The sequence below is a fragment of the Sipha flava genome, unplaced genomic scaffold (assembly GCF_003268045.1).
Source record: "Sipha flava isolate LNK unplaced genomic scaffold, YSA_version1 133_pilon_pilon, whole genome shotgun sequence".
Classification (NCBI taxonomy): Eukaryota; Metazoa; Arthropoda; class Insecta; order Hemiptera; family Aphididae; genus Sipha; species Sipha flava.
The window spans coordinates 962977-989351 of NW_020271759.1; the positions used below are offsets into that span (position 1 = coordinate 962977).

General features: G+C 28.2%; 2 protein-coding genes across 3 annotated transcripts; one reads left to right on the forward strand and one right to left on the reverse strand.

Annotated features, from left to right (window-relative positions):
* Positions 1-1100: 1100 nt before the first annotated feature.
* LOC112679279 (terminal nucleotidyltransferase 5C-like) lies at positions 1101-15794 on the reverse strand. 2 transcript variants are annotated; one of them, XM_025549021.1, is made up of 2 exons: positions 15289-15794; positions 1101-2704 (listed from the first exon to the last, which is right to left on the reverse strand). In XM_025549021.1, the coding sequence occupies exons 1-2, from the start codon at positions 15418-15420 to the stop codon at positions 1415-1417; spliced, it is 1422 nt and encodes a 473-aa protein (XP_025404806.1). In that variant the 5' UTR covers positions 15421-15794; the 3' UTR covers positions 1101-1414. The 2 variants fall into 2 exon arrangements, with proteins under 2 accessions (XP_025404806.1, XP_025404807.1); XM_025549022.1 differs by lacking the exon at positions 15289-15794 and adding an exon at positions 4616-4933.
* A 495-nt stretch (positions 15795-16289) lies between these two features.
* Positions 16290-26279, forward strand: LOC112679278 (sodium leak channel non-selective protein). The gene is made up of 28 exons (XM_025549020.1): positions 16290-16391; positions 16464-16649; positions 17105-17328; positions 17391-17519; positions 17589-17734; positions 17812-18059; positions 18186-18407; positions 18468-18635; positions 18689-18880; positions 18943-19083; positions 19147-19353; positions 19418-19620; positions 19690-19818; positions 19888-20244; positions 20636-20888; positions 20948-21115; positions 21218-21426; positions 22319-22439; positions 22887-23020; positions 23079-23244; positions 23305-23499; positions 23560-23777; positions 23842-24065; positions 24569-24705; positions 24932-25068; positions 25134-25290; positions 25767-25883; positions 25968-26279. The coding sequence occupies exons 1-28, from the start codon at positions 16290-16292 to the stop codon at positions 26277-26279; spliced, it is 5202 nt and encodes a 1733-aa protein (XP_025404805.1).
* The last annotated feature ends 96 nt before the right edge of the window (positions 26280-26375 follow it).

The window sequence follows — 26375 nt, forward strand, 5'->3', positions numbered from 1 at the left end:
TTATACAACTCTAGAACATTCAGAATTGCTCGATAAAAAGATGTTATATTTATGTTTCCTAGTCTTTTTATTAAATACTGAAAAACCTTCGATTATAGTAAGTATAACTCATAACCTTTAAAATACAATTTTTCATATTAATATATATATATATATATATAAATACAATTAATTGCAATAACTTGTACTTTGATATTCCAATAATAATTATTATTTATTTATCAAATAATGTACGCTAAACAAAAAACCGTTATCATTTTAATAATCGTGGTTTACAGACTAGAAGATAGTGCGGTGCTTGCTCATGCTTTCTTTCATTCTTATTTTTAATAATTAATTTTTAGCGTATTTTTATACATAATTATTTACACAATTTAAAAATCGGAATGTTTATTACAAACAATGCAGTATTATAAAATAAGATTTTTTTTTTTTTTTTAATTAATAAAAATTAACTACACACAAAATAAAGGTAAAGGTAATATAGAATTAAAATTTCGGCGATTGCCGTTCTACACGATTTTTTTATGTAGTAGTTTTCTAAATAATACAAGCACAATAAAATATTCATCCTGTGGAAAATAATGTATTATTTTTATAGTACATGTATGAGTGTGTGTAATATATACATAGATATTAAAAGAAAATAATAAGAATAATAAGTGTCTCTAACACGGGCCACATTTAACTGCTTAAGTATAATTATTATTTATTTATGACTTGAATAATGTATCAGACTTGCGGAACGATTTATTATATTTACAAGATATGTGACCCGTTTTTTGCTGATCAAACTATTGTAATTGAAGATCGTCCGAATCACATATTATAAGGTAATATAAATATTTTTCTTTAAATAAGCATTGGATTTTATATATTATAATATATTAATTGACCGTTCCGTTCTGTATAGTAATGAGTCTGTTCACTCGTCTGGTTCATATATATGCAAACGCAATAGTCAACGATGGCTGCCAAGATAAAAAAAAAATGTAGCCAATTAAGTACGCAATGAGTAAATTTAATTTTGTTCACCCTCATAAAGCATAATTTTATTTCTTTAAAAAAAAAAGGGGAAAAATTTAAAAATCTTAGCGTAATCACAAAATAATAAATAAATCAATACAGACGTTTTAATATTAATATCATTCAAAGTCGTGTAAACAATAAATAAACGTGAATTTGTTCACTAAGTCGGCGTTAGCACAGTGTATCGTAGATTACGTGGAAAATACACGGGGCATAGTGCGAGAGACATTTTTTTTTTGTTTTTTTTTTTTTTTTTGTTTTTAGAGATCGTAAACAAATGTATTATATTATTATGAACATTTGGATGTTAAAAATCGTTAACCGTATCATTTTTCTAAAAAAAAAAATAGATTAATAAAATTAATATAAATAAATTAAAAAACACTTATGAAGGGCAATGGAGTTGTGTTGGCAACTGGCTATGATGACCAATGGACATGGTCAATTGTGGTTGCGGATGATAATAGTAGTACATTCCATGTCCAGCCATCAGTTGCCAAGACAGTTCGGAGATCAAAGCCAATGTCTGGTGCCTCTCGTGTATCATCAAGCATACGGTGCTCTCCTCGACCACCTGTTTCAAAACGTTCAGGTACTGTAGCTTCATGTACTCCTCTTGCGGGGCGCAGAAATGGTTCTTCAAATAGTTTTCCAGCTTGGCGCGCTGTTGGTTGATGTCCGAGAAGTCGATGAAGAACCTAGAGCACATGTACCGCTCCAGTTTCTTGGTGCCGTCGCCGTCGTAGTCGGGCGCGTAGTTGCGCAACAGCAGATTGCAGTACTTGAGCAGACCGCCGCCCCGGATCTCCTCCGGGTTCCTGGTGACGATCAACTTGTTCTCCAGGTGGTACATGGCGTCACGGAAGTCGCCGTACACGGACTCGCCGACCACGGTCGGGTAGAAGTTCTCGCTGATCGGCACGCCGCTGGAACACTGGTAGAAGAGCAGCAGCGAGTCGAGCACGATCTGAAACGAGTCGACGGAGAACTCGAACGGCCGCTTCATCTTGTCGACGAACTTGAGCTCGACGTTCCGTTGGCCCGGCAACGTGCCCAGCGAGATCAACGACCACCGGTCACCGTCCTTGTTCACTTTGACCATTTTGCTGACGTACGCCTCCTTGATGCTGCACGGTGTCATCCGTTTGCGGCTCACGCCCTCCGGCAGCAGGTCCACGAGCGCCTTGAGCACGGCCGACTTGACGCGGTCAAAGTCCCGGTTGCCGGACAGACTGATGTTGAATATCAGATCCAGGTCGTTATACGGCTGCGTGTCTGTTGTCAGCACGTGCGACGCGGCGCCGCCGTTCAGTCTGATGCTGTTCACTTGGAACGATGTGTTGTCATCAACGTCCACCGTGCACCGTTCCGTCGAGAACGCCACGTCGTCGTCTTCTGGGGCGGCCTGCGCGCGCAACCTATCGCGCACCATGGCCACCAGGTCGCGGAGGCGCACTTCCAGCGTGGGGAAGTTGCCGCGGCCATGGATGCTCACTGTCTCGTCCATCACGTCGTTCAGTCGGGCCACCTGTTCGTAGCTTAGCACGGCCAGGCGGCTGAGATCGGTTTGGTTACGGCCCGCGGCGCCTTGGCGCTTCCGGTCGTCGCACGTGGACAGCATGGCCGCGGGTCGCATGTGGTTCAAATCTTTAGTCGACACGTCCAGTTGTCCGTTCTGCAACACACACAAAACACAAGTTACGCTCACGGTTATATATCAAAGGCGAGTGCAAACACAACCGTTATCGGTTACAGTTACAACAGTGTTCGTAATATGCACGCATATAGGTTCAAGGGCATACAAGTCGTCATCTCCTAAGGTTCCCGGTAGAGTCGCCGTCGATAATAAACTTTTTCCTAATCATCATGTCGTACCTATTAATACGAATGTCAATAATCATAGCGTCCCCGACCGTAAACGGATCTCGTATACGCGGGCATGCACTAACATATGTTAACTTCGGCTATGTCATCTATATTGTACGCGAACCAGCTTACGTAAAAAGACGAGTTCAACACGACGTCATCTCGCGACAATTTTATATACCCAGGTTAGGTTGCATTTGCGTGTAAATCTAAATTATTGCTAGCACACATTCAATCGGCGCACAAGTCCGTCGCGGATTTTACCAGCTGTACACGCCCGTAGTACTCGGTGTGCATCACATTGACTTACACAATAAACCATACACGTGTAATGATCAAACACGTTGATTAATAGATATATACCATAACGTTGATGTAAAGCTAGTATTGGTTGAGTATAAAATATATATATATAATAACGTATTTTTTTTATGTACATTCGTATGAGTAAACAAATAAATAACTAAAAATTGCACACTTTGACGTAAAATAATATATATATTAATAGAATACCCAGGTATAGGAAATAATCTTGCAGCTTGAACAGGCAGTGTTCATTTTACTAAAGTCAATCATTTGAGAATACACCGTTTAAATTATTCCCAACAACTAGTACAATTAAAATAAGCCGAGGAATACAATTTTATGAAGTATAAAATGAAAATATTCGCATATAAATTGTGTATAATGTACAAATAACGAAAATATTATCCATTATTGGTGAACATTGCTGTATTCAAGGTAAACAATATGATTTTTAAACCATTTAATTCTATCATAATCATAACAGACACGAATATTTTATGCAACACACTACCACAAAACTGTAACAACCACACTAGTAAATTTCATAAATATTTAACGGAAGAGTTAAATCAAAATCTGGACCATTGATCCACCGATCTATAGTATTCGAGTCAAGGACAATGATATAGAAATTTTTTTTGTCAGTGTGCACTGATCTGTGTATATTTAGTTATAATTTTTAACAATTATAAGGTTTACATAGTTTGTAGAGTAGGAAAATATATTTGGATGTTTGTGAATTTTGATTATTAGTCACATTATTATATTTTATAAGTTTTTTTTTTTTTTTATAAATTTAACATTCACATTGTTAAACGATTTTAGGATTAAATAAAAAATGTTTAACAAAACTAAAATTTTGTGTTGATGAAAAGACGATAAATTTCAAAATGTAACGAAGTGATAAAAATAAATTTGTAGTACGGCCAACTAACCCATAGCCTTCACTCAATGGTCAAATACTATCGTAACCGAATTTCCGGTAAGCGATAAAATATGGATTTATAAAATATCGGTCATTCAATACTTTAAAAATGTAAAATCGAAATTGTTCCAACGACCATTAATTGATTTGTAAATTGTACATCGCGTATAAAATATGAATACTAATTATTTCAAAGTTTTCAAATGTAAAATTAATTTACACAAAGAATATTGCAAAATTCATAACGGGCGGTAGAGAAGTTTAGAGCAGCTGCTTGCAATCCGTGGGCGCGGCGGCGGTAGTAGCAACGTTCTGGAACATTCTATGGCGCGACCGGGGGAGAGCTCGCCGGGATAACAAATTATATATGGGACTACACAATACACCACATTTACATTCGACGGTGCTTCACAATTTAAATTAAGTATACACACATTTTAATTTTGTTTTCATTTGAAACAAGTTATTTATAAAAATTGTTAAGCATACTTGAAAATTTTGGTCTTTTTCCATAATAAAAACGACTTTGAGGTTCGGGTAGGTTGTATAAGTCGAATTCTGGCAGACGTGATCGCACACTTTAACACTCACTTAAAAAATATAGTCAATTTTTTAAAATAAAATAGACATTAATTTTTATGTACGCCAAAGAAACAATTGCAATCACCACCACGCTCACTGAAACACACGGCAGAACACGTAAATACGAGTCGTCGGTGGCGGTGGCGGCTAATGATGAGCAAACCGCAAGACGCACACGTAACAAGAAGGCACCGCAAACGGAACGGAACTACCGCGATACAGTCAAACATCGCCGGCGCTAACCCGCCGATTCCCCCACTCCGATCGACTGCCGCGGCTCGGTATTTACCGTGCGACCGATAATTATTGTACAAAACTCCCCTCCGTGCCGTTATACGATGACACGAACACACAATACAGGTTACCATACGGTCTAAAAATATCGTTCAAAGGGCAAGGCAAACCGTAACGCAGCAATGCCAGAAAAATATCAGCATTACAACTTTGTATCTAATTACTATGGTATAATCTATATAGACGATAAACCTTTAATATCTGCTATACACATCGTTTTAACGGGTATTCAAATTTTCGTTACTCTCGTCTTGAGTTCTTGTCGTTCATTTGGCATCACTCCATTAGTAACATGATATACTACTAAAATATTTTTCATAATGCATGGATTGAATAATACACAAAAAATATTAATGCTCGGGTCTGGATATTTATATGGAAAAACTTGTATGCATAATTCACTCATACATTTAAACACAGCATTGTAATTCCATGTTTAAGGAATCAATCATAGGCAATTTATTTAACGCTATATCAGAAGCGACAAATTATTTCATTACATCAAACGTGAACGTGAAACGTGTTCGATGTTAAAATACGTTTAAACAAAAAATAAATTTGGAAGTACTCACGTACTCACTAAAAACACTTCACACGATTTAAAGCAATAATTTTATCATAAATAATACTAAGATTTTAATTATTGCAATGATACTTTAGTATAAGACTAAAAACCCTGGAGTGTTTAAATTGATAAGTCATAACATTTATAACTATTAAACATACACCTAATACTCTGAGTATAAGGTTTATGCTTATAAATGATAACGGGAAAAGATCTGAACTGTGGGTGAATTTAAATTAAGTAAAGATTTAATATATTATATGATAAAATCTACAATTGAAACTAAAATAAAAGATATAATTTAATATATTAGTTTGGGTAGAATTTTTAATTATATTTAGAACGCAATTTCTCGACGTACTAAAATTTAAGTTTATAATAATGGTAATTTAAAACTAATGTCATAACTTCATAATATTAGATAAAAATTAATTTAAATAATTTATTATATAATAACTGTATAAGTTTAAACTTTCAATTATTAATCTGCATCACAAATAAATAGAAGACTAAGAGACTTAAGAATATTAACGTTCGAATTTTGTTAATTTCTTCATTTTAACTTATAGTAACAAGCAGTCTTATATATGGAACACAATTTGCAATCATATTAAATTTAATTCCATATCAAGTCAAGAAATGTTTCAAAAATAACTTCATTAGAAGTTTTGAAAAAAATCATAAGAATATTTTCGAATCATAATGGTACGAATTAACTGCTGGTCACTGAAAATGTTTATTTTTATTCCATACAATTTTGTGAACAGTAATATTAATTAAGTAACCTGTAGAGCTGTAGAACTTTTTTTAATTCAACATTTTGTTTTTAAAGTTTTTCAATTTGTATCAAATCATCTAGTAAATTTCAACGTAGAAAAATTTAAAAGCATCAAAAATAGTAATGAATAAAAAGAAATAGTTTTATATAATGATTTGTACACCATACGAGTGCATAATTATATTTAAATTATTGTTCAATTGCTGTAATTGTCACGTTTGGATTAAAAATAACAATTTCAATAGTTTGTTTTATTATAACCAAATTGAGGTATAGAAAATTTCAATTTTTTTTTCTTTTTTAAGATATAACAAATTATGGAAACACGCTGACGTAAACAGAATAAAATCAAAATTCGTTTTATTCAATGAAAAGAAAATAAGGAATGAGAGAGGGATAAGTATGATAGTGGTTAAAGTTTTTCTTTTTTATTATAATCCCAAATGGATTGACGCCAACGATAGTGGAAGTAGCGTGGGCGTTAGGCGGTATGACGTCATCTGAACGCAGAGAAACGACGTCATAGGCAACCCGACCATTCAGGCCGGTAGCTATATTCCAAAATTCCTTAAAAGTGCATTTGGAGAAATTGTTGATTTCCACCAATGTAAATATTATATTTTCTTATAATTTATTTTTTACAGAACTTGGATTTTTATAAAATATTTCATTTACAATCTATATATTTTTAAACTTAATAAAATATAATAAAACTAGATAAATTATTTATATATTGCATAATTTTGGTCATTGCTCAAACAGTTTTATCTATTGATGTTTGATTTAATTTAATTTCTAAAATAGTTATATTTTAGATTAACAGAACATTTACAAACTGCTGGCTGTCAACACAACCTTTTTAATAATTTTTAAATTGTTTTGTATAATTTAAAATTTATAAATAACTCGAACCTTTTATATTATAATCATAATCGCTATGTATATATTCATGTATATGTTAAAGAATAATTCTAATATAATAATATAATTAATATATTAAATCAAAATTAATACTATTTACTTTTTTTTACACATTTTTAAATTAAACTATGTGCTATGTTGAGATAAATGATTAATTATTTTTTTTACTTTAATATAAGTAATTTTTTCAAAAGTTAAATACGTTAATAATCGTAGTTCTAATAAGATCTAATAAGGTGAAATGAATATAATTTTATTAACAGTCCAACATTTAAAGATAGTTTTGAATTTTTAATTTTAATGGTCAACAAAATATGAAAGGTGAACCAATAATAATCTGTTTTCCAAGACATTATTGTATAATAATTTATTGATCTTTAACTCTAAGTTCAAATGTCAAAAATAATTCCTTTATCCTACTACTGAATTATACATAAAGATTGAAGAATTCAGCTAAAAATAACCCCTCACCGATTTTGGACTCATAAAATATACACGACAATAACAGAGATTATTAGATTAAACATTTCGTTTTAATGGATTTAAGAATAAGATATGATTAAAATTAAATGTATCAAATATGAAATAAGGTGATCATAAATAAAATAGTTAATTTTTATTCGTTTATTTTTAGTATGGAGCATCGCTCAATGTTTATAGTACAAAAAGTAAATTATTTACTGTACTAAAATTCCTTAAGACAGCGAAGTAGAATAATTTATTGATATATAATTACGTTCTTGTATTTATTACATGTGTAGTTAGTTTAAATAGGTTTAAAGTACTTGAAATTGTACTGCTACATTGAATAAATGGCATACAAATAAACTGAATTTTCAATTATTATAGGAAAAAGGTTTCATTTTATTTAATATAAATTATAATTAAAAATAAATATATAATCAATACTTTTATAATACTTCTTATAATGGATTATGTATATAAAAAAATATGAAAGTAGGTAAAACCTAAATTTTCAATGCTACCCTCTTGGAAATTGTATAAATCGATTTGGATCTATGAATTCTAAAGCACATTGGAATCCCCGTCTCCAGGTAGTCGGTTTTTGAAGCATTTTTGAACTATTATAAATTTACAATTATAATTTAATAACCTGTCTATGGTTGTATTTTATTGGGAAGTTATAAGGTGGCAACTTTATTTATATTTTATTTTACATAATACACATTGTTAACAATATTTTAGTGATTCTGTATTAAATATATATATATATATTTATACCTTAAAATAAGAAATAAATAAAATAGTTCGTTGACTTCAAATTTTGAAACAAATATTCCTTAATTTGATTTAGTTCTTTCCTGACCAAAAATTATTAAATATTTGAAAAACCAATAAGTTTTAGTTATATAATTTAAAATAGTAATTTAAAACAAAAATAACAAATCAATATTGTTTTAAATAAGATACAATTATGTTTGTAGTTTCTTTAATAAAAACGGTTATAATACTTCGATCTATCGTATTAAACGAAATGGAAGTAGTTATAATGCGAAAGCATTAGTAACATTTCAGTTGTAACGCCTCAAAAATAGATTAAGACATACGAAGCGGAACATGGTTTAAAATAGATATTAAAATGTATCTATATATAAATTGATAAAAACTTATACCCCGCAATTGAATCACAAAAATTTGACGGAATAAATAAACAATATGTTCAATGAAATGTAAGTATATTACCAATATGTAAATTATTATAGAAAAATCAGGAGTTCTAATTAATCATGTATAATCATTAAAAAAAAATAAATTTAACAAAAAATAAGGTGGAATAATATTAATGCACAACAAATAAAATATGAAGAAAAGAAGAAATTGCTTCAAGGCGTTATTTTCTGTATAATTTGATATTAAAAATGTATATCTTACTGATCTGTGCTCAAATGTTTTAATAATAAGCAATATTAAGAAATTCTACTAATATACACATACCTACATGATTTGTTTTAATGTGATATATTTAAAAAAAATTACCAATAGCCTTAAAAATATCTTATTTTGTTCAAAAAATAGGAAAAATTATAATTAATTTTTTAATCATGAAATAGATTCCAATACTTAGGTATAGATATAAATACTAGTTTATTATCGTTGTATAATAAAATTGTATAACATGTAACTAATATATAAGTATAATAAAATAATATTAAAATAAATTATAACAATTCTCTTATTTATTTATATTTTAAATCTAATAAGCTTAAAAATATTAGAATTGTTAAGATTCATTTAGACTCAATCAAACAATTGTCAACAAATGACTCATGCTAGGTCATTTAAAGAAAACTGTAAGATATCGTCGCAACGGTAACATTAAAGGTGGTTCTCCTCCGTCGATTAATTGTGGGGGAGTGTGTCCACCAAGGTCTCCAGGAGAACGTGCGTTATTACACAATCATACATTAGAGTTAATATGCGAACGGTTTATTAATCTGAACCTCCGATCTCTTTCTATATAAATAAAAATAGCACATGAAATATTATATTCTTAATTCACTAACTATATGAAATTTTACACATTTTATGTATTAATTATTATTTATATTATAATATTAGATTTGAAGAATCGATGAAAAAAAATAATGCAATATAACAATAAAAAGAACCAATGTCAGGGTAGTGGGTTAGTCGGAAAGAGAGAATGGCCACGGCCTCGAAATACCTGTACAGTACCCGTGTATAATCGGTGATTAAACGCATGCTTACTATGCGGTTCGAAATTGATGTAATTGGTGGTAAAGGTTTTTATTATTGTGACTGTCTCCTATGAATATTGAATATTCTATAAGGATATCCAAAATTATAATACGGAATATATTTCATTTAATAATGTGATCGTAAAGAAAATATACTATAAACCGTACTATAGCAATAAATGGTTCAGAGATATGAAACAATTCACAAAAAAATGTAACTAAATAGAAAATGCAATAGTTTTTTTTATCAAAGAATATCAAGTAAGGAATAGTTGTTTAAAATATGAGTAGGCGTCATTGAAAATAAAACTCATTACATCTTTCACTATAGTTCTCCTCGTTGCATTTGCTTTGGTTAGTTAAGGTAATGAATGTGTAAACTATTAAGAAATAGGTATCAACCGGAAGGAGTTGACTCGTTTTATTTCCGATAGAGTATAATATACTAACATCGAGTTCTAACTGCTATGCAACCATATTACAGATCTACATTTCAATTCGTAATACACATTTTTTTGCAAAAATTAAATTGACAGTCTTAATTTTAATATATTCTATTTTTTTTTTTTTTTTTTACAGAAATATGTAAGTGAATTGTATATAATAAACTAGTTATCATGTATGTCAGATATTATATATGTCACCTCATAAATCATCAACAATTTATTTTTTGAAACTTTATTAAATAATACATTTTTAAAACTATTTAATAATATAAATTAAAAAGGCAATATAAAATGTATAAGTCCAATAAAATAAGTGATATTCTTAATATAGGATCATAGAAATACATTTTAAATTTCAAATTTAGTTACATTTCTATTAATTTAATTCTATAGAGAATGGACTTGTAATTTATGTATATTTAATTACAATCGAGGTCCCGTGATATAGACGAATTTCCGAAGGAATGACCTTACTGCGTCATTGGATACAAAACTAATCTTCCAAAAACAACGTACAAAGCGATTTTTACCTAATGTGGAACGGTCTCGAACAAACTACAGTCTAGTAAATATACAAGGTAAAATATAAAATATGTTCATATTTTTTTTTAAACTTAAATTAATTGGAAAGAATTGTAAAATGATTTAGTAAAAATTTGAGAAAATTAAACATGTATTAACAATTTATACATACTATAATTTTTAATGGTGCTATGAAAAATAAATATACCAATTTTTTTTAAATAATAATTACCAAATGTATCTTTATTCTTAATTTAAAATATCAACATTAATAAAATAAACATGTAATATATATATATTTAATCAATGATATCAATATCTAATATCTAAGAACTTTAAAATTAATTAAATATTCATATAAATTGATACATTGAAAATACGTAAAAATTCCGTTTAATACACTAATAGGTTAATATTTTAAACGGGACTATAACTTACACTATATACTTATAGGTTTTAGGAGGGGGAAACAAATTCATACATATTTTATACTTATTCTAATATTAATTTTTTTCTATGGGATGATTGGGGGAGTGCACTCTCCAAAAAGGCACTCATGCATACACCTAACCTCTCCAATTAGAATACGATTAGCGATGCAATTTAAAGTAAAACATTTTTTATAATAGAAAACGATAATATTTTTATTTTTTTTATTTTTAACATCATTAACTGTATGTTACTACTAAAAATAAAACAAATACTAATAACTTTTCTTACAATTCACATAAATATAAATAAATTAAATTATTTGAATGTTGATTTGACAGTTTATTTTCATTTTTCATTGCATACTACTAAAATATTTAATGAATATTAAAAATGAATTAGCCAAATAATAGAATAATTACAATTCATAAAAACGAAAAGCATTGGTTGATGAAATAAAACAATTATGAAATGAATTTAGTGTACGATAAAATGTATGCATAATACATAATAATTATAACTATCCCTCAAAAAATTACCAATTTTACCAAAACACTATTGATCAATATTCGACATGCCTTAATACACGCTATGCAGAACCATATTATAAAATTTCACAATGTTTTTATACGATTAAAGTATGAAATAAAATATTTTACTTCCAAAAGTAAAAAAAATACAAATAAATATTTAATATAATTATTAGTACATATGATATAAATGAATAGCCCTAGTTCTTTTTACGATTAAAAAACATTTTATACGAAATTTTATCACATCTTGAAAAAAATAAACTTTTCAAAAACAATGAATAGAAAATCGTGAAATTTAGAGGAACTATAAAATTTTGGTAATTATAAATTAAGTATTACTAATTAGATATAATATTTATCAATTTATTTTAATGTCTTAAGTTTAATACTAGCAAATGCATGATAATAGCAATGCATGAAATGAAACACATTTGTTCTTGGAGGGAGTATAGCTATAATCACTGAACTAAATATATTTGTTGTAATATAACTAATTTATCATGATATACATGGGTTAAAACTAGTGATGGGAACAATCGAGTGAAAATAATCGAATCATATGAGTAACTATTATATTAATAATTACTAATAAGATATATTAGCATATTTTATATTATATATATATATAGTAAATAGTTAGGTTAGAATTTAATGAAAATATTACTAATAAACTCAAATTTTAATAAGTAATAATAACTTATAATCAAATATTATTTTACTCTACTAATCTGTCAATCATAAATATTTGATCTCATACTTAAATTCATAGAACAAAAGTAATTATCTAATAATCCATCATCACGAATCATATAAATCAATAATCATTGTTATAATACTTATTTAATAGTTTTTTTAATTTATTTATTTGATATTTTTATTCCACATTTCTTACATTAAATTTTTTTAATTAAATTAAATGTTCTTACATTAAATTGTTTCATTAAATGAATTTCAAATATCAAAAATTAAATTTAAATTTTTGATATTTGAAATTTGTAAACAATATTATTTTGTTACGTGTAATTTACATAAGTAACTCTTAGTTATAATATTTATTTATAATTTATTAATTTGTACATGTACCAATACTCCACGGTCTTGTTTACAAGACCGTACCATGTGTTACATCTTCATTTGTATAATTCATGATAAATATAATATATATATCACTTATGGAAAAAAATTAAAATATTTCGGTTTAATAATAATATTATTATTATTATTATTATGACAATATAACACAATTATTCCTGTTTAACTTTAAATAATATTTAAAGATATTAACAAGTAAATAATAAAGATGTATAAAATATTAATTGTAACTATTTGAAAAAGGTCTATTTGAAGCCCGAGCCTACTAGACCTATTCACTGGGAATTCCACTGTAATAATATAACATAATTTTTAACTACCTAATATATTTTTATCAATTATAAAAATTAAAAACCTAACTTATATCTGAAATAGGAAATATTTTAAATTTTTTATATAAAGTTTTATACGCGTATATTACTATTACTCTACATTTCCAGAGAACCAAATTATATTTAAAAAGCTCTATAAAAAAAAAAAAAACCTAAATATATTTTATTTAATAATAATTAAGTACTAAGTAATGCATTATAAGTTGCTTGTTTTAACCTTTAGGCATTGGTTAAAGTGGGAGGATGGAGTCTCCCTTCTTATATAAGGTAAGATTATGCGTCCTTTTTAATTTAAGTCGTCAAAAGTCCGGGTAGACGCTTAATGGCATTGGTCACTAAAATACAATATTGAATATACAATACTTATTATATATTACAATATTAATTGAAATTTATTTTCTTGATTAACTTGAAAAAGTAGAAAAAATTTCGAAGAAATATCATGTAGATATAACGATAAGCAAAAATGGTAGATAATGTACACCATGGGTTAATTTAATTGACACTGTGTCTAACTATAGATGATCTCCAAGCGGTTATTGCCCATAGCTCTAAAATTAAAGTGATAGTGAGATCGACTATTATTTAGAATAAATATAAGCAGAATAGAATAACTATAAAAAGTATAAATATTAAATTGTGATAGAAGATAGACACTATCTTATATATAGTACACACCTTATGTGCAATGTACGTATTTGTTACTGTCAACGTTGACCAACAACTAGCAAGATTAATAATTGTTTTTTTTTTTTAGTTTTGTTAAGTTTAAGTTAAGTTTTTTAAACATTAACTACTATGTATTTCAATTTATTTTTACTGAGCAGGCATATGTATAGAATTATTTTTCTTTAAGGGAAATTTGTTTTTACACCCTATGAAAATAAAGTTTTTATGAACACAAGGAAGAGAAAGTAACAGAAGAGGTTTAGACCTCATGGGTTTCCTAAAAAAGGTTAGTAAGATTTAGAATTAGGTAGGGGAACGCTCCTCAATTTTTGATGAATATAGTCCCCCCACTCAATTTTTCCCATTTTAACCACTGCCTTTAGGGTACCATTAGCGGCGTGTTAAAAGTAAAATTGCTGTTTCCTGAGGCAAGAATTAAATACCCATAAATAATATTCATGGCAATGTATTTATACTCAAATTTTTGATATAAATCGACTGCAAACAATTTGACCTATTTCTATTTAACTTCTTTCGTTTTTCACAATGAGCTGGCGAATATTTAAGCTATTACCAATCTAAACACAACGATGTGATATAAATGTAACAGGATTAACAAGGGTTTTATGAAGTACAAACAATTATATATATTTATTATGATAGTTGATAATACTAATACGTTCTTATCTTATCTGATACGTATCAGTCGTTATCAATCCTATTTTGCAACGGTAAATTGATTTATTTATTACATTTGAATTGTTTGAACATATGTACATTATTTTTAAAATGTTACATATTTAACAAATTTATAGCAGTAGTAATAGCAATAAAGTAAATTTATAATACCGAGCATAGGAATATCTTATCATTTCGAATTATCATGTACTTTAAGAAAATAATTTCGATTGTAGTTATGCAATTATAAATATTATTGCTCCTAAGTTCTATTATGGGCAATCATAAAATATACGTAAAAACCCAAACACAAATCGGAAATACAACATAAACTATATATAAAATCGGTGAGCAATATTGAACGTGAATTATTGATGAAAATTACTCATCATCGCCTAATCCCATGCAAAATATGACTCGATCTGCGCACTCAGCCCTTACACGGTTTGACTAACCAAACTTGGTTATACACTTGCGTAGCAGCTAATGAAAATATTAATGTCATTTGCTTTCTTTATTATCTGCGATTACTTATTTCTTAACATTTATTTTACCCAGATGTACGACAGTACAGAATATTATTGATATTTTAATAACTGACCTGCATTAACGGCAACGAAGTAACGTGTTCAACGTTTTTCATTTTTGATTGAAAATCCCTGTAGACATGTCTCCTCTTATAAAACGAACAGACGTTCCTATTGCAACTGTGATAATAGTTGTCGTTCCACATAATTTCGACTAGACGACCGGTAGCAACGGGAACGTAAGTCAATTGGTAAAAAATAGTGATAAGCCGTTCGTAATCGACGTTAATGAGTAAGAGTGACGAAAGCACAATTATAAATATTTATGAGTATTATTAAAAATATTCATAAGCGTAAAGGCGAATAAATATGTGTTTGATAATTGAATAATTAGAAAAACGAAATTATTTTATCGACGAGACACGAGACAGTGAGGACACGGCCACACGAGTAGATGACGACAGGAATTATAAACGTAACAAATGTCAACCTTTATCTACATTACTTTTTTTCTATTTTTTTTTTTTGAAAAAAACGTCCGGATTAGTCGCTCTCCGCCACTTCACACAGTGTTGTACAGCAACAATAAATACGAATTTCCATTGGCGCAGCTTAAGGTCGACTGTCGTCAGGTGAAAAGTGCGCAATGTTGCCGGTCTTACATCATAGTGGATAATATAGTGTTTGGCATACCGTCGTTTTTCGTAGTCTTAATGTATAATACTTTTAATTTACCACTATACGCATAGTTTAATCGTCTTCTGCAATATTTTAATTTCATAAATTATAGCTTTGTAAACAAATACTTCACTCAATATCATGTTAAGGGTCTTTCATTTTAACAAACGGAATTTTTCCATCCATGCTTTTGTTGCCTTACGTAATACCATCTATAACACGGAAATATTAGATATATTTATATCACGATTTTTCGTTATCACATTGAAAAAACAAAACAAATAAATGATCGATCCGAAATTTGAGTTGAGCCAATGGTATTAAAACTACTACATTATGATGACCCTTGAACTATAAGCCAAAATGTAAGAACCTTAAATGATATTTATTTGACGGCATGTTGGGCCGTAAGCAAAGCATTCGAGTGGATATAATGGCTCCTGACTATGTTCAGGAGGAGTCTCTAAATGAGAACGCTGAAATTGATTGGGTTAATAAGGTAAATTCGTCAACAAAAGTATTTTATAATTATATAAAAAACGTTTCTGGATTTTTTTCGTTTGTTCTTTAGCTATGGGTTCGAAGATTGATGCGCTTTTGCGCCTTGCTGAGTTTACTGTGTGTCAGTTTGAACACTCCAAAAACCTTCAAAGTCTTTCCATTTTTACAGTATGCAACGTTTGTTTGCGATTTTGCTGTTACTGGTTTATATACTGCTGAAATGATTGCCAAAATGCACATACGTGGAATATTGAAAGTAGTTATTACTCTTCCATAACAAGAAGTACAGTAAAATTTCAGTAATCCGGCTATTTTAGCCTACATGTACCAATATGTATTTATATGTAAAATTACAATCGTTAACGATAAAACGTTAAATAAAACTAAATAATTACAGATTAAATAAGTATAAACCTTAATTATAATTATAATATATATATTATAAACCTTTGATTTTTTTAAACCTGTTTCATCAAAATATTAATTAAATATAACCATGTACTTATTATTTATATTTTATAATAATAATTCATTTTTTTTTATATCAGTAAAAATGTAAAATTTAATAAGTAAAAATGTGTTTTTATGTGAAAACCCCGTTAATTCACTTTTTTCATTAATCCGTAATTACCATGGTCTGATTTGTGTCAGATTACTGAGATTGTACTGAATTAAGAACTAAATATATTTTAATTTTATTTTTTTGTTTAGGGCGAATCACCTTATATGAAAGATCACTGGTGTCAATTTGATGGCACAATGGTATTTTTCTTATGGGTGTCTGTAATATTACAGATTTTTGAAATCGTGGAATTTTTACCTGAATTCAGTTATCTATCAATACTCAGGGCACCAAGGCCTTTCATTATGATTCGATTTATACGTGTCTTCCTAAAATTCTCAATGCCAAAATCAAGAATAAATCAAATATTCAAGTAAAACAATATTATATACATATGTCTAATCAGTATAATCAATTAATATTGAATTTTTTTAGGCGATCAAGTCAACAAATCTATAACGTATCACTTTTCTTCCTATTTTTTATGTCTTTATATGGTGTACTTGGTGTTCAACTATTTGGTGAAATGAAGAATCATTGTGTTCTTAACACTACAGACCCAATGTATATGATAGTTTTTTTCAAATTTGTTAAATTTTAAATTTTTTTTTCTGATAAGAAATTATTCAACAGGCATGTTACACTTAATAACTTGGCTATACCAGACTCATTCTGTTCTAAAGAACCAGGTGCTGGGTATCAGTGTCCAGAGGGTATGAAATGTATGAAATTAGAATTATCAAGGTACATAACTGGCTTTAGTGGATTTGATGGATTTGGTAAATCATAATGTTTTATTTATAAAATATACCTAACTATTAATTTTAGTTCTGTATTAAATATTTTTATATTCTAGCAACAAGTATTTTCACTGTATATCAAGCTGCATCCCAAGAAGGTTGGGTGTACATTATGTTCCGGACATTTGACAGTCTTCCAGCCTGGAGAGCTATTTTTTACTTTTCTACCTTAATATTCTTCATAGCATGGTTAGTTAAGAATGTTTTCATTGCTGTCATCACTGAGACATTTAATGAAATGCGTGTACAATTTCAACAATTATGGGGAAGTAGAAGACACGTTGGAAATAAAACTTCCACCGAAGTAATATTAATAAAAACATTTTTAATAGTTTTCTAAACTAATTGTTAAATTTTAAATTATTTCATTTTTTGATTATTTATGTATTATTTATTTTAATGTAATTTAATGTAAATAATTATATTTTAGATTCTAGTAAGTGATGAAAATGGCTGGAGATTAGTAACTCCTGAACAAAATAAACATCGGACATTAGCATCACCATTAGGACATAAAATTCTTAATTCTGCTTGGTTTCGATTACTTGTTATGTGCATTATACTTAGCAATGGTATTGCAATGGCTACTATGAATTTTAAACATGATAAGCGACAACGACATGAAATTTATGAAAAATATTATTATATTGAAGTAATAATTTTTTATCAAATTATCATTATTTGTTTAATTTTTACAATTTTATATTTTTAGGTTGTATATACAATCATTTTTAATTTTGAAACATTATTTAAAATGGTTTTACTGGGCTTCAAAGAATATTTTAAACATTCATACCATAAGTTTGAATTAATGCTAGCTGTTGGTACTACTTTACATATTGTTCCTCAATTTTATTTATCTGAATTAACTTATTTTCAGGTTAGTCAATTTTCTTTATTAAAGTGTATATGTTAACAGAATTGTTTGTTTAGGTCTTAAGGATTGTTCGATTAATAAAAGCTTCTCCAATGTTAGAAGATTTTGTTAATAAAATATTTGGACCAGGAAAAAAACTAGGAAGTCTCATCATATTTACTTTGTGTTTATTAGTTATTTCTTCTGGTATTTCCATGCAACTTTTTTGTTTTTTATGCGATTTTTCAAAGTTTGAAACTTTTCCTGAAGTAAGCCTGAATTATTTTTTATAAATTTTAAGTAAAAATATATTTCCTGCCTTCATTTTCAGGCTTTCATGTCAATGTTTCAAATTCTTACTCAAGAAGCCTGGGTTGATGTTATGGATGAAACTATGTTACGTACCCGTAAAACATTCATAGTACCATTAGTCGCTCTCTATTTCATTCTTTACCATTTGTTTGTAACTCTTGTAAGAAAATGATCTATTTTAGAAGTTAAAAACAAATTCTTGTAACTATATAATTTATATTAGATTGTACTAAGTCTTTTTGTTGCGGTTATTTTGGATAATCTTGAACTTGATGAAGAGTTGAAAAAGTTAAAACAATTACGTTTTCGTGAACAAAGTGCTGAGATTAAAGAAACACTTCCATTTAGATTAAGAATATTTGAAAAATTTCCAGACCGACCTAAAATGACTTCTATTCATAAGCAACCATCTGATTTTAATTTACCTAAGGTAAAATAAGAATTTTTTCTGTGTATATAAAAACATAATAATATTTGTTGTATTTTATTTTTAGGTCCGTGAAAGTTTTATGAGGCAGTTTGTTTTAGATAAAACTGACGAAGAAACATCTCCAGAAAATTTAAATAAAGCTATTGAAGTAATTAAACCACCCTTAATAACTCGTAAACAGCATCCTATACATTTGTTATCCAACCCACCCAAAGTGCGAACAGTAACACCAGAAATTCGTAAATCAATTATATCAAATATAATTAAGTAATTATTGTGTGAACATTTTTAGTTTAAATCATTATTTGGTTATTAAAATTAAAAAATTACTTTTAGTGATTCTAATAATCAACGTTTACTTTTGGGAGATTCAACATTTTTGCCTCCTAGTGCTGGTAATAAAGGTGGGTTGCACACTCAAGGCACTGTTAATAATATGCAACATTCACGAATGGATCATAAAAAGTATTAACATTAAATAATAATTAATTATAATTTTTATTATTTATATACGTATTTTTGAATGATATGAAGATCTATGAGACATAGTATTCGGCGAGGATCAATGAAGCTCAAACAAACATATGAACATCTTATGGAAAATGGAGATATTGGTGGTATGAATCGTTTAGCTACAGCCACACGAGCTAGACCTCATGATCTTGATATAAAATTATTGCAAGCAAAACGACAACAAGCAGAAATGAGACGCAATCAACGGGAGGAAGATTTACGTGAAAATCATCCATTATTTGACACTCCTTTATTTATTGTTCCAAGAGAATCAAAATTTCGTAAACTTTGTCAATTAATTGTATATGCTCGATATGATCTAAAACTTAGAGATCCACTTACAGGAGAAGAGCGACAAATTAAATATAAGGGTTTTCAGTAAGTTATTAATTTTGTGATTATTTAATTCTTTATAAAAAATTATGTTACTTATTTTATTTGGAAGACATTTTTTCACAATATTTTATTTTAAAATATTATTATAAAAAAAAAAATATTAAAAAAAATTACTTTAAATAACTATATAAATAAATTACATTTTATTTTTATTTTTATTTTTCCAAGTTCTATTTGTTTTTAATACTCAATTATTTTCTATATGTGTATTCACTGATCTATATTATACATTCATTTACTCCATATTAATTTCAACATATTTCTATACGGCTAGTTATAAATTTAAAAAAGTTAAATACACTAAATAGTAACAGTAAATATTAATTATAATACAAATTAAGTTTTAAATAATTATTTTTTTTCATCTTAACAGCAACTTTTTGGGATTAGTAACTTATTTGGATTGGTTAATGATATTGGTGACTACACTAAGTTGTATATCAATGATGTTTGAAACACCTTTTTATCGTGTAATGGAAACTCCAGCTTTGCAGATAGCTGAATATGTATTTGTATGCTTTATGAGTATTGAGTTAGCATTAAAAATTTTGGCTGATGGAGTTTTTTTTACTCCCAAAGCATACATGAAAGATGCAGCTGCTATATTAGACATATTTGTTTATGTGGTGAGTTACTTTTTAAAATTGTAAAGAATAATTATATAGTTCACTATTTTTAATTTTAGACAAGTTTAGTATTTTTATGTTGGATGCCAACTAATGTTGCAACAAATTCATCAGCACACTTGTTAATGATTTGCCGATGTGTACGTCCTTTACGTATTTTCTCACTAGTTCCACACATGAGAAAAGTAGTTGATGAATTATGTCGTGGATTCAAAGAAATTTTATTAGTTAGTACAAATTATATTTATAATACTCTGTATATTAGAAAACAAAATATATAATAAAACTATTCAACTCTTATGAAAATTTAAATATTTATTTTTTTTTAGGTATCAGTACTATTAATTGTTTTGATGTTTGTATTTGCCAGTTATGGTGTTCAAATTTTTGGTGGGCGTTTAGCTCGATGCAATGATCCATTAATTAAACGACGTGAAGACTGTACTGGAGTTTTTATGCGTAAAGTTTATGTTACAAAAATGAAAATGAAACCTGGACCAAATGAAACTTATCCAGCTATTTTGGTGCCTAGAGTTTGGTAAGTGGAAATCTACTGATCAATTTATTGTCATACGGTCAGGGTCGGATTTAGGATTTGTTAGCCCCTAGACTCAACTGTGGTGTGGGCCCTACCAGAATATTTTTAGGAAATAGGAAAGGCTTATGCATAAATAGAGAGACTAAGCCTTCTCTAAAATATAAATGTTGTGTATTTTTCAAAATTTAAAGGTCTAAGCTTTCCCCCCCCTCCCAAATTTGTTATGCTCTTACTATATAAATCCTAAAAGAATGTTCAGAATAGACCTTTAGCTCTCCTCTCTATTCTCAAACACTATTTGTTACAGTTTAATCCATCTCTAAAACATTTTCAAATCATTTTCTTCCTAAAATCGATCTTAGTGCAACTTTTTAACTTATAGTTTTTGCCTGAAAAAAATAACATTTAAAATATACTTTTAAAGTGTAGATTCAATTACTACATAATAGTTAAGGTATTCAACACTATTTATAAACATTGCAACAATAGTAATTAAATTAACAATATAATATATGATATAGATTAATAAACAATAATAACTAGGTTTAAAAATTATATACTATTTTATTAATATGTAATTGTTGAACTATAATAGCTTATGCTGAAAGTTCTAAAATAAAAAAAAATAAACAACTAGGTTTAAAAGTTAAAATTTTGATTGATTGATGTCTTAATTTTGTATTGATGAAATTACTTATATTTTCATAATTCATTTGTTTAAAATTTCACTCTCAATGCTAAGTAAAAATAACATGTGGTGAGGGTCGTGTTGTGGTGCCCATAGATTCTAGCCTATATAGCCTGAGCTGAAATCCGGCCCTACATTGGGTATATTTTAATATAATTCTAAGATAAAAACAAATTGAGGAATTATGATATATTCACAATGAAGGGCAAATCCGAGGCGCTTCAATTTCGATAATATAGGTTATGCAATGCTGACGCTGTTTGAAGTTTTATCATTCAAAGGCTGGCTGGATGTTCGTGATATACTAATCAGCGCTTTGGGATCAGTAATGTTCAATTTGTTTGCCATGATTGGGCATGCATCTTTCAAACTTTTTATTACAAAAGCTTAGGGGTTTAGCCCTAACTTAGAATCAAAGCATGGCTAAAATTAATTAATAATTCATATATATTTATAGCTTTATTATTTAGTACTTAATAATATTATAAGCTTTTAATTACAATGAATAATTATTTTTAAAAATATATTGACTTCTGTTACAGTCTAGGAAATCTAAATTTTAACTTGTGAGTTAAAAAAATGAGTACTTATTTGGCTAAATTGTATTTTATTCTCCAACACTTCCTAGTTTCGTTTTTCTTTTATATTTTTTTATTATTATGCTTAAGAAATCATTGAATACATTTAAATTTTGTGTGAAAGCATGGTGTTATTATAAGTTATGGTATAAAATATAGATACAATTAAAGTATACATTTTTTGTTTTTATTAGGCCCATGCTATATACATTCACATATTTATATTCTTGGGATGTATGATTGGACTAACTTTATTTGTTGGTGTTGTAATTGCTAATTACTCCGAAAATAAAGGAACTGCATTACTGACAGTAGATCAAAGGCGATGGTAATTAAAATGGAAATTATGTAATACATAGATGAAGTTTTATAATTCATGTTTGCAGGTGTGATTTAAAAAAAAGGCTGAAAATTGCTCAACCTCTTCATTTACCTCCCAGACCAGATCGTAGAAAATTCCGTGCATTTATTTATGATATTACTCAAAAAATTCATTTTAAGAGATTTTTTGCAGTTATTGTAATAATTAACAGTTGTTTATTATTTGTTTCGGTAACTTATTGTTTCTTTTATATCTTCTATGTTAATATTACAAACGTTGTATTATAATAGTGGCGTGCGGAAGAAGAACATACTGAACCATTATCATTAGTTAGTGCATTTCTCACTCTAATATTTGTAGCTGAAGTAATTATGAAAATTATTGCATTCACTGCTCGTGGTTATTGGCAATCACGTCGAAATCGATATGATCTTTTAGTGACTGTTTTAGGAGTGATATGGATATTTACACATTTTGCTTTTAAAGTAAATATTTAAAAAAAATATTCTTAAATATATTTTAATAATAACATTATTAAATTTCAGAATGAACTATCATTCTCCTTTGGTTATATAGTAGTTGTATTACGGTTTTTTACAATCACAGGAAAACATGCTACTCTTAAAATGCTCATGTTGACAGTTGGAGTTTCTGTGTGTAAAAGTTTTTTCATTATATTTGGTATGTTTCTATTGGTGTTTTCTTATGCTTTGGCCGGTACTATTTTATTTGGTAGTGTAAAATATGGCGAAGGAATTGGCAGGTATTCTATTTTATTTTGTAACTTATAAAAATGTTGTTCTAAACATTTATTATTATTAATTTAGACTTGCGAACTTTGGTTCTCCTGTGACTGGAGTTGCTATGTTATTTCGTATTGTTACTGGAGAAGATTGGAATAAAATCATGCATGATTGCATGATATTACCTCCACAATGTACACCTGCAGCTAATTATTGGCAAACAGATTGTGGAAATTATGCAGCAGCTTTAATTTATTTCTGTTCATTTTATGTAATGATCACTTATATTGTTCTTAATCTATTAGTTGGTAAGTAATTAAATTTTATATTGTAATTAAGTTTTTATTACAAAAATATTTATTTATTTATTTTTATTTTTTGCTTAACATTAAATCCTTAGAAATCAATAAATTTCTATCACATTTTTTTTTTATTTGCAGGAAAAAAACTTTTTACTAATTGCACTAAACTATATTTTAGAGACTGTAATTGTTGTCTGAATAATTCTAAATTTTATTATTTTCAAATCTATTTCTTCAACATTATTTGAATGTAAATTATAAAATGGACTCTGAGGCAATCTGTAAAACTGTTTCCTCTTCTAAAAAAATAAAAAATATTATTATTTTATGAAACCTAATAACTGTTCCTATAAAGCCTTTTTTGCTCATTATAATGGTGCTTTATATGTTTTACTGGCTACCGTGCCACAAAATAAGAATTTATTAGAATATAACACTTTATAAAAAAATTGCTTTGACACCCTTTTGAGGAAATAAGTATTAAGTACAAACTTCTTTTTTTCTTATAGCTATTATCATGGAAAATTTCTCGCTCTTCTATTCTAATGAAGAAGATGCTTTACTTTCTTATGCAGATATTAGAAATTTCCAACATTCATGGAACATTGTTGATGACACTCAAGCGGGTGTTATTCAAGTATATAAAGTGAGTTTGATAATTTTTTTTTTATTTAAAAATGTAAGTTATACATCATGACTCATAAGTTGTTTGGTAAATTTATTTTTATTTGGAGTAAGTATCAAAATAAATAATTTTTACAATTCACAGATTCTCATCAGTTAAATATTTTTATTTTTTTGCTTTAATTTTTATTTAATAATATATATATAGTTACTTGCAATATCAAATTTCTTAAATTGTTTGTTTATAGGTCAAGTTTTTATTACGCCTATTAAAAGGTAGATTAGAAACTGATCCACAAAAAGGAAAAATGTTATTAAAACACATGTGCTATGAATTAGAAAGGCTACATAACGGGCAAGAAGTGACATTTCATGATGTTTTAAAGTAAATAAAAATAAATGTTTATCAAAGGTTAACAATTAAAAAAATAATAATGTATTTGTGTATAGCATGTTGTCATATCGTACAGTTGATATAACAAAAGCATTACAACTTGAAGAATTAGTAGCCCGTGAAGATTTCGAAGTTAATATTCAAGAAGAAGTTGCAAAACAGACCATACGCAATTGGCTTGAAGGATGTCTGCGAAAAATGAGAGCTGCTAATGTAAATTATTATTTGACATTTAGGGGCAGATCTACAGTCAAAGACCTATGGGACAGGCTATTACAAAAGGCCACTTATTAGGGTTGAAACTGCATTATAAATGTATACCTTGTAACAAAAAATACTGTATTAATAATGTATATTTTAGTTTATTCATAATTATTATTGAAAACATTAACATTTATTTTACTTTATGGATGATTCAGTCAAATATGGGGTCCAGCATAGAAATATTTAACTGTACTATACAGTTGAACTAGTAGTGTCATTTGGGGGGGGGGGGAGCTTATGGTTATTTTCCCCAGTCTAATATTAACTTAAACCTATAGTCAACACACTTTAAAAATATGAAAAACCAATTTTGTCAACAAATATTAACTGTTATTCAGCTGATTTCCTGAACCCTCTGCCCCTGATGAAATACAAGAAATAAATAATATAATACAAATATGATGTATGAAATTCAAATTTTTCAGAGACAACAAGGTAGTCTCCTAGCTGGCTTACGTGCAACCAATGAAATGATGCTAAGAGATTTTGAAGAGAAACAAGCTGTTACTTATGAAAAAGAAAATGAAGAAAAAGATCCAAAAGTATGTTAATTTAAAATATTAAAAAATAATTAAGTATTAATTTTATCTTTAAAATATTTAATTCTTTTTACCACTCAATTTCAGTTTGATGAAAATCGTTCTAAGTTAAAGTCATCTTCAGGTATGACCCGTTCAGATAGTGTTGGTAGTGGATCAGGGCGCAAGTATTTAACACCTACATTATCAGATCCTTCAGAAAAGGAAAAAAATCGCAAAGCATCTTACAGAAACATAAAACCATTAAATATGTCAAATTTGAATGTATCATCTTCTTCCAAAGATCAAAGAACTAGCTCTCCTAAAGTTTCAAATGCAGTGAAGGAAATACATGAATGGTGGTTAGATCAATTAGAACATTGTTCAGATATATCCTCTAGTGATGATGATAATTATTAAGTAATAAGTATAAAACTGTATTGTATTGGTCAACTTTTGTTGCAGTTTTAAGTTCAATTCACAGTTACTGCTTCATGTCAGGTGTTCAATTTTTAA

Excerpts from the sequence above, each read along its gene's own strand:
- LOC112679279 (XM_025549021.1), bottom strand. The coding sequence starts at position 15,420 with ATGTGGAACGACAACTATTATCACAGTTGCAATAGGAACGTCTGTTCG. Across the intron at positions 2,705-15,288 it reads CTTCGTTGCCGTTAATGCAG|AACGGACAACTGGACGTGTC; the intron begins GTCAGTTATTAA and ends TGTGTGTTGCAG.
- LOC112679278 (XM_025549020.1), top strand. The coding sequence starts at position 16,290 with ATGTTGGGCCGTAAGCAAAGCATTCGAGTGGATATAATGGCTCCTGAC. Across the intron at positions 16,392-16,463 it reads AAATTGATTGGGTTAATAAG|CTATGGGTTCGAAGATTGAT; the intron begins GTAAATTCGTCA and ends TTTGTTCTTTAG. Across the intron at positions 22,440-22,886 it reads TAATCAGCGCTTTGGGATCA|GCCCATGCTATATACATTCA; the intron begins GTAATGTTCAAT and ends TGTTTTTATTAG.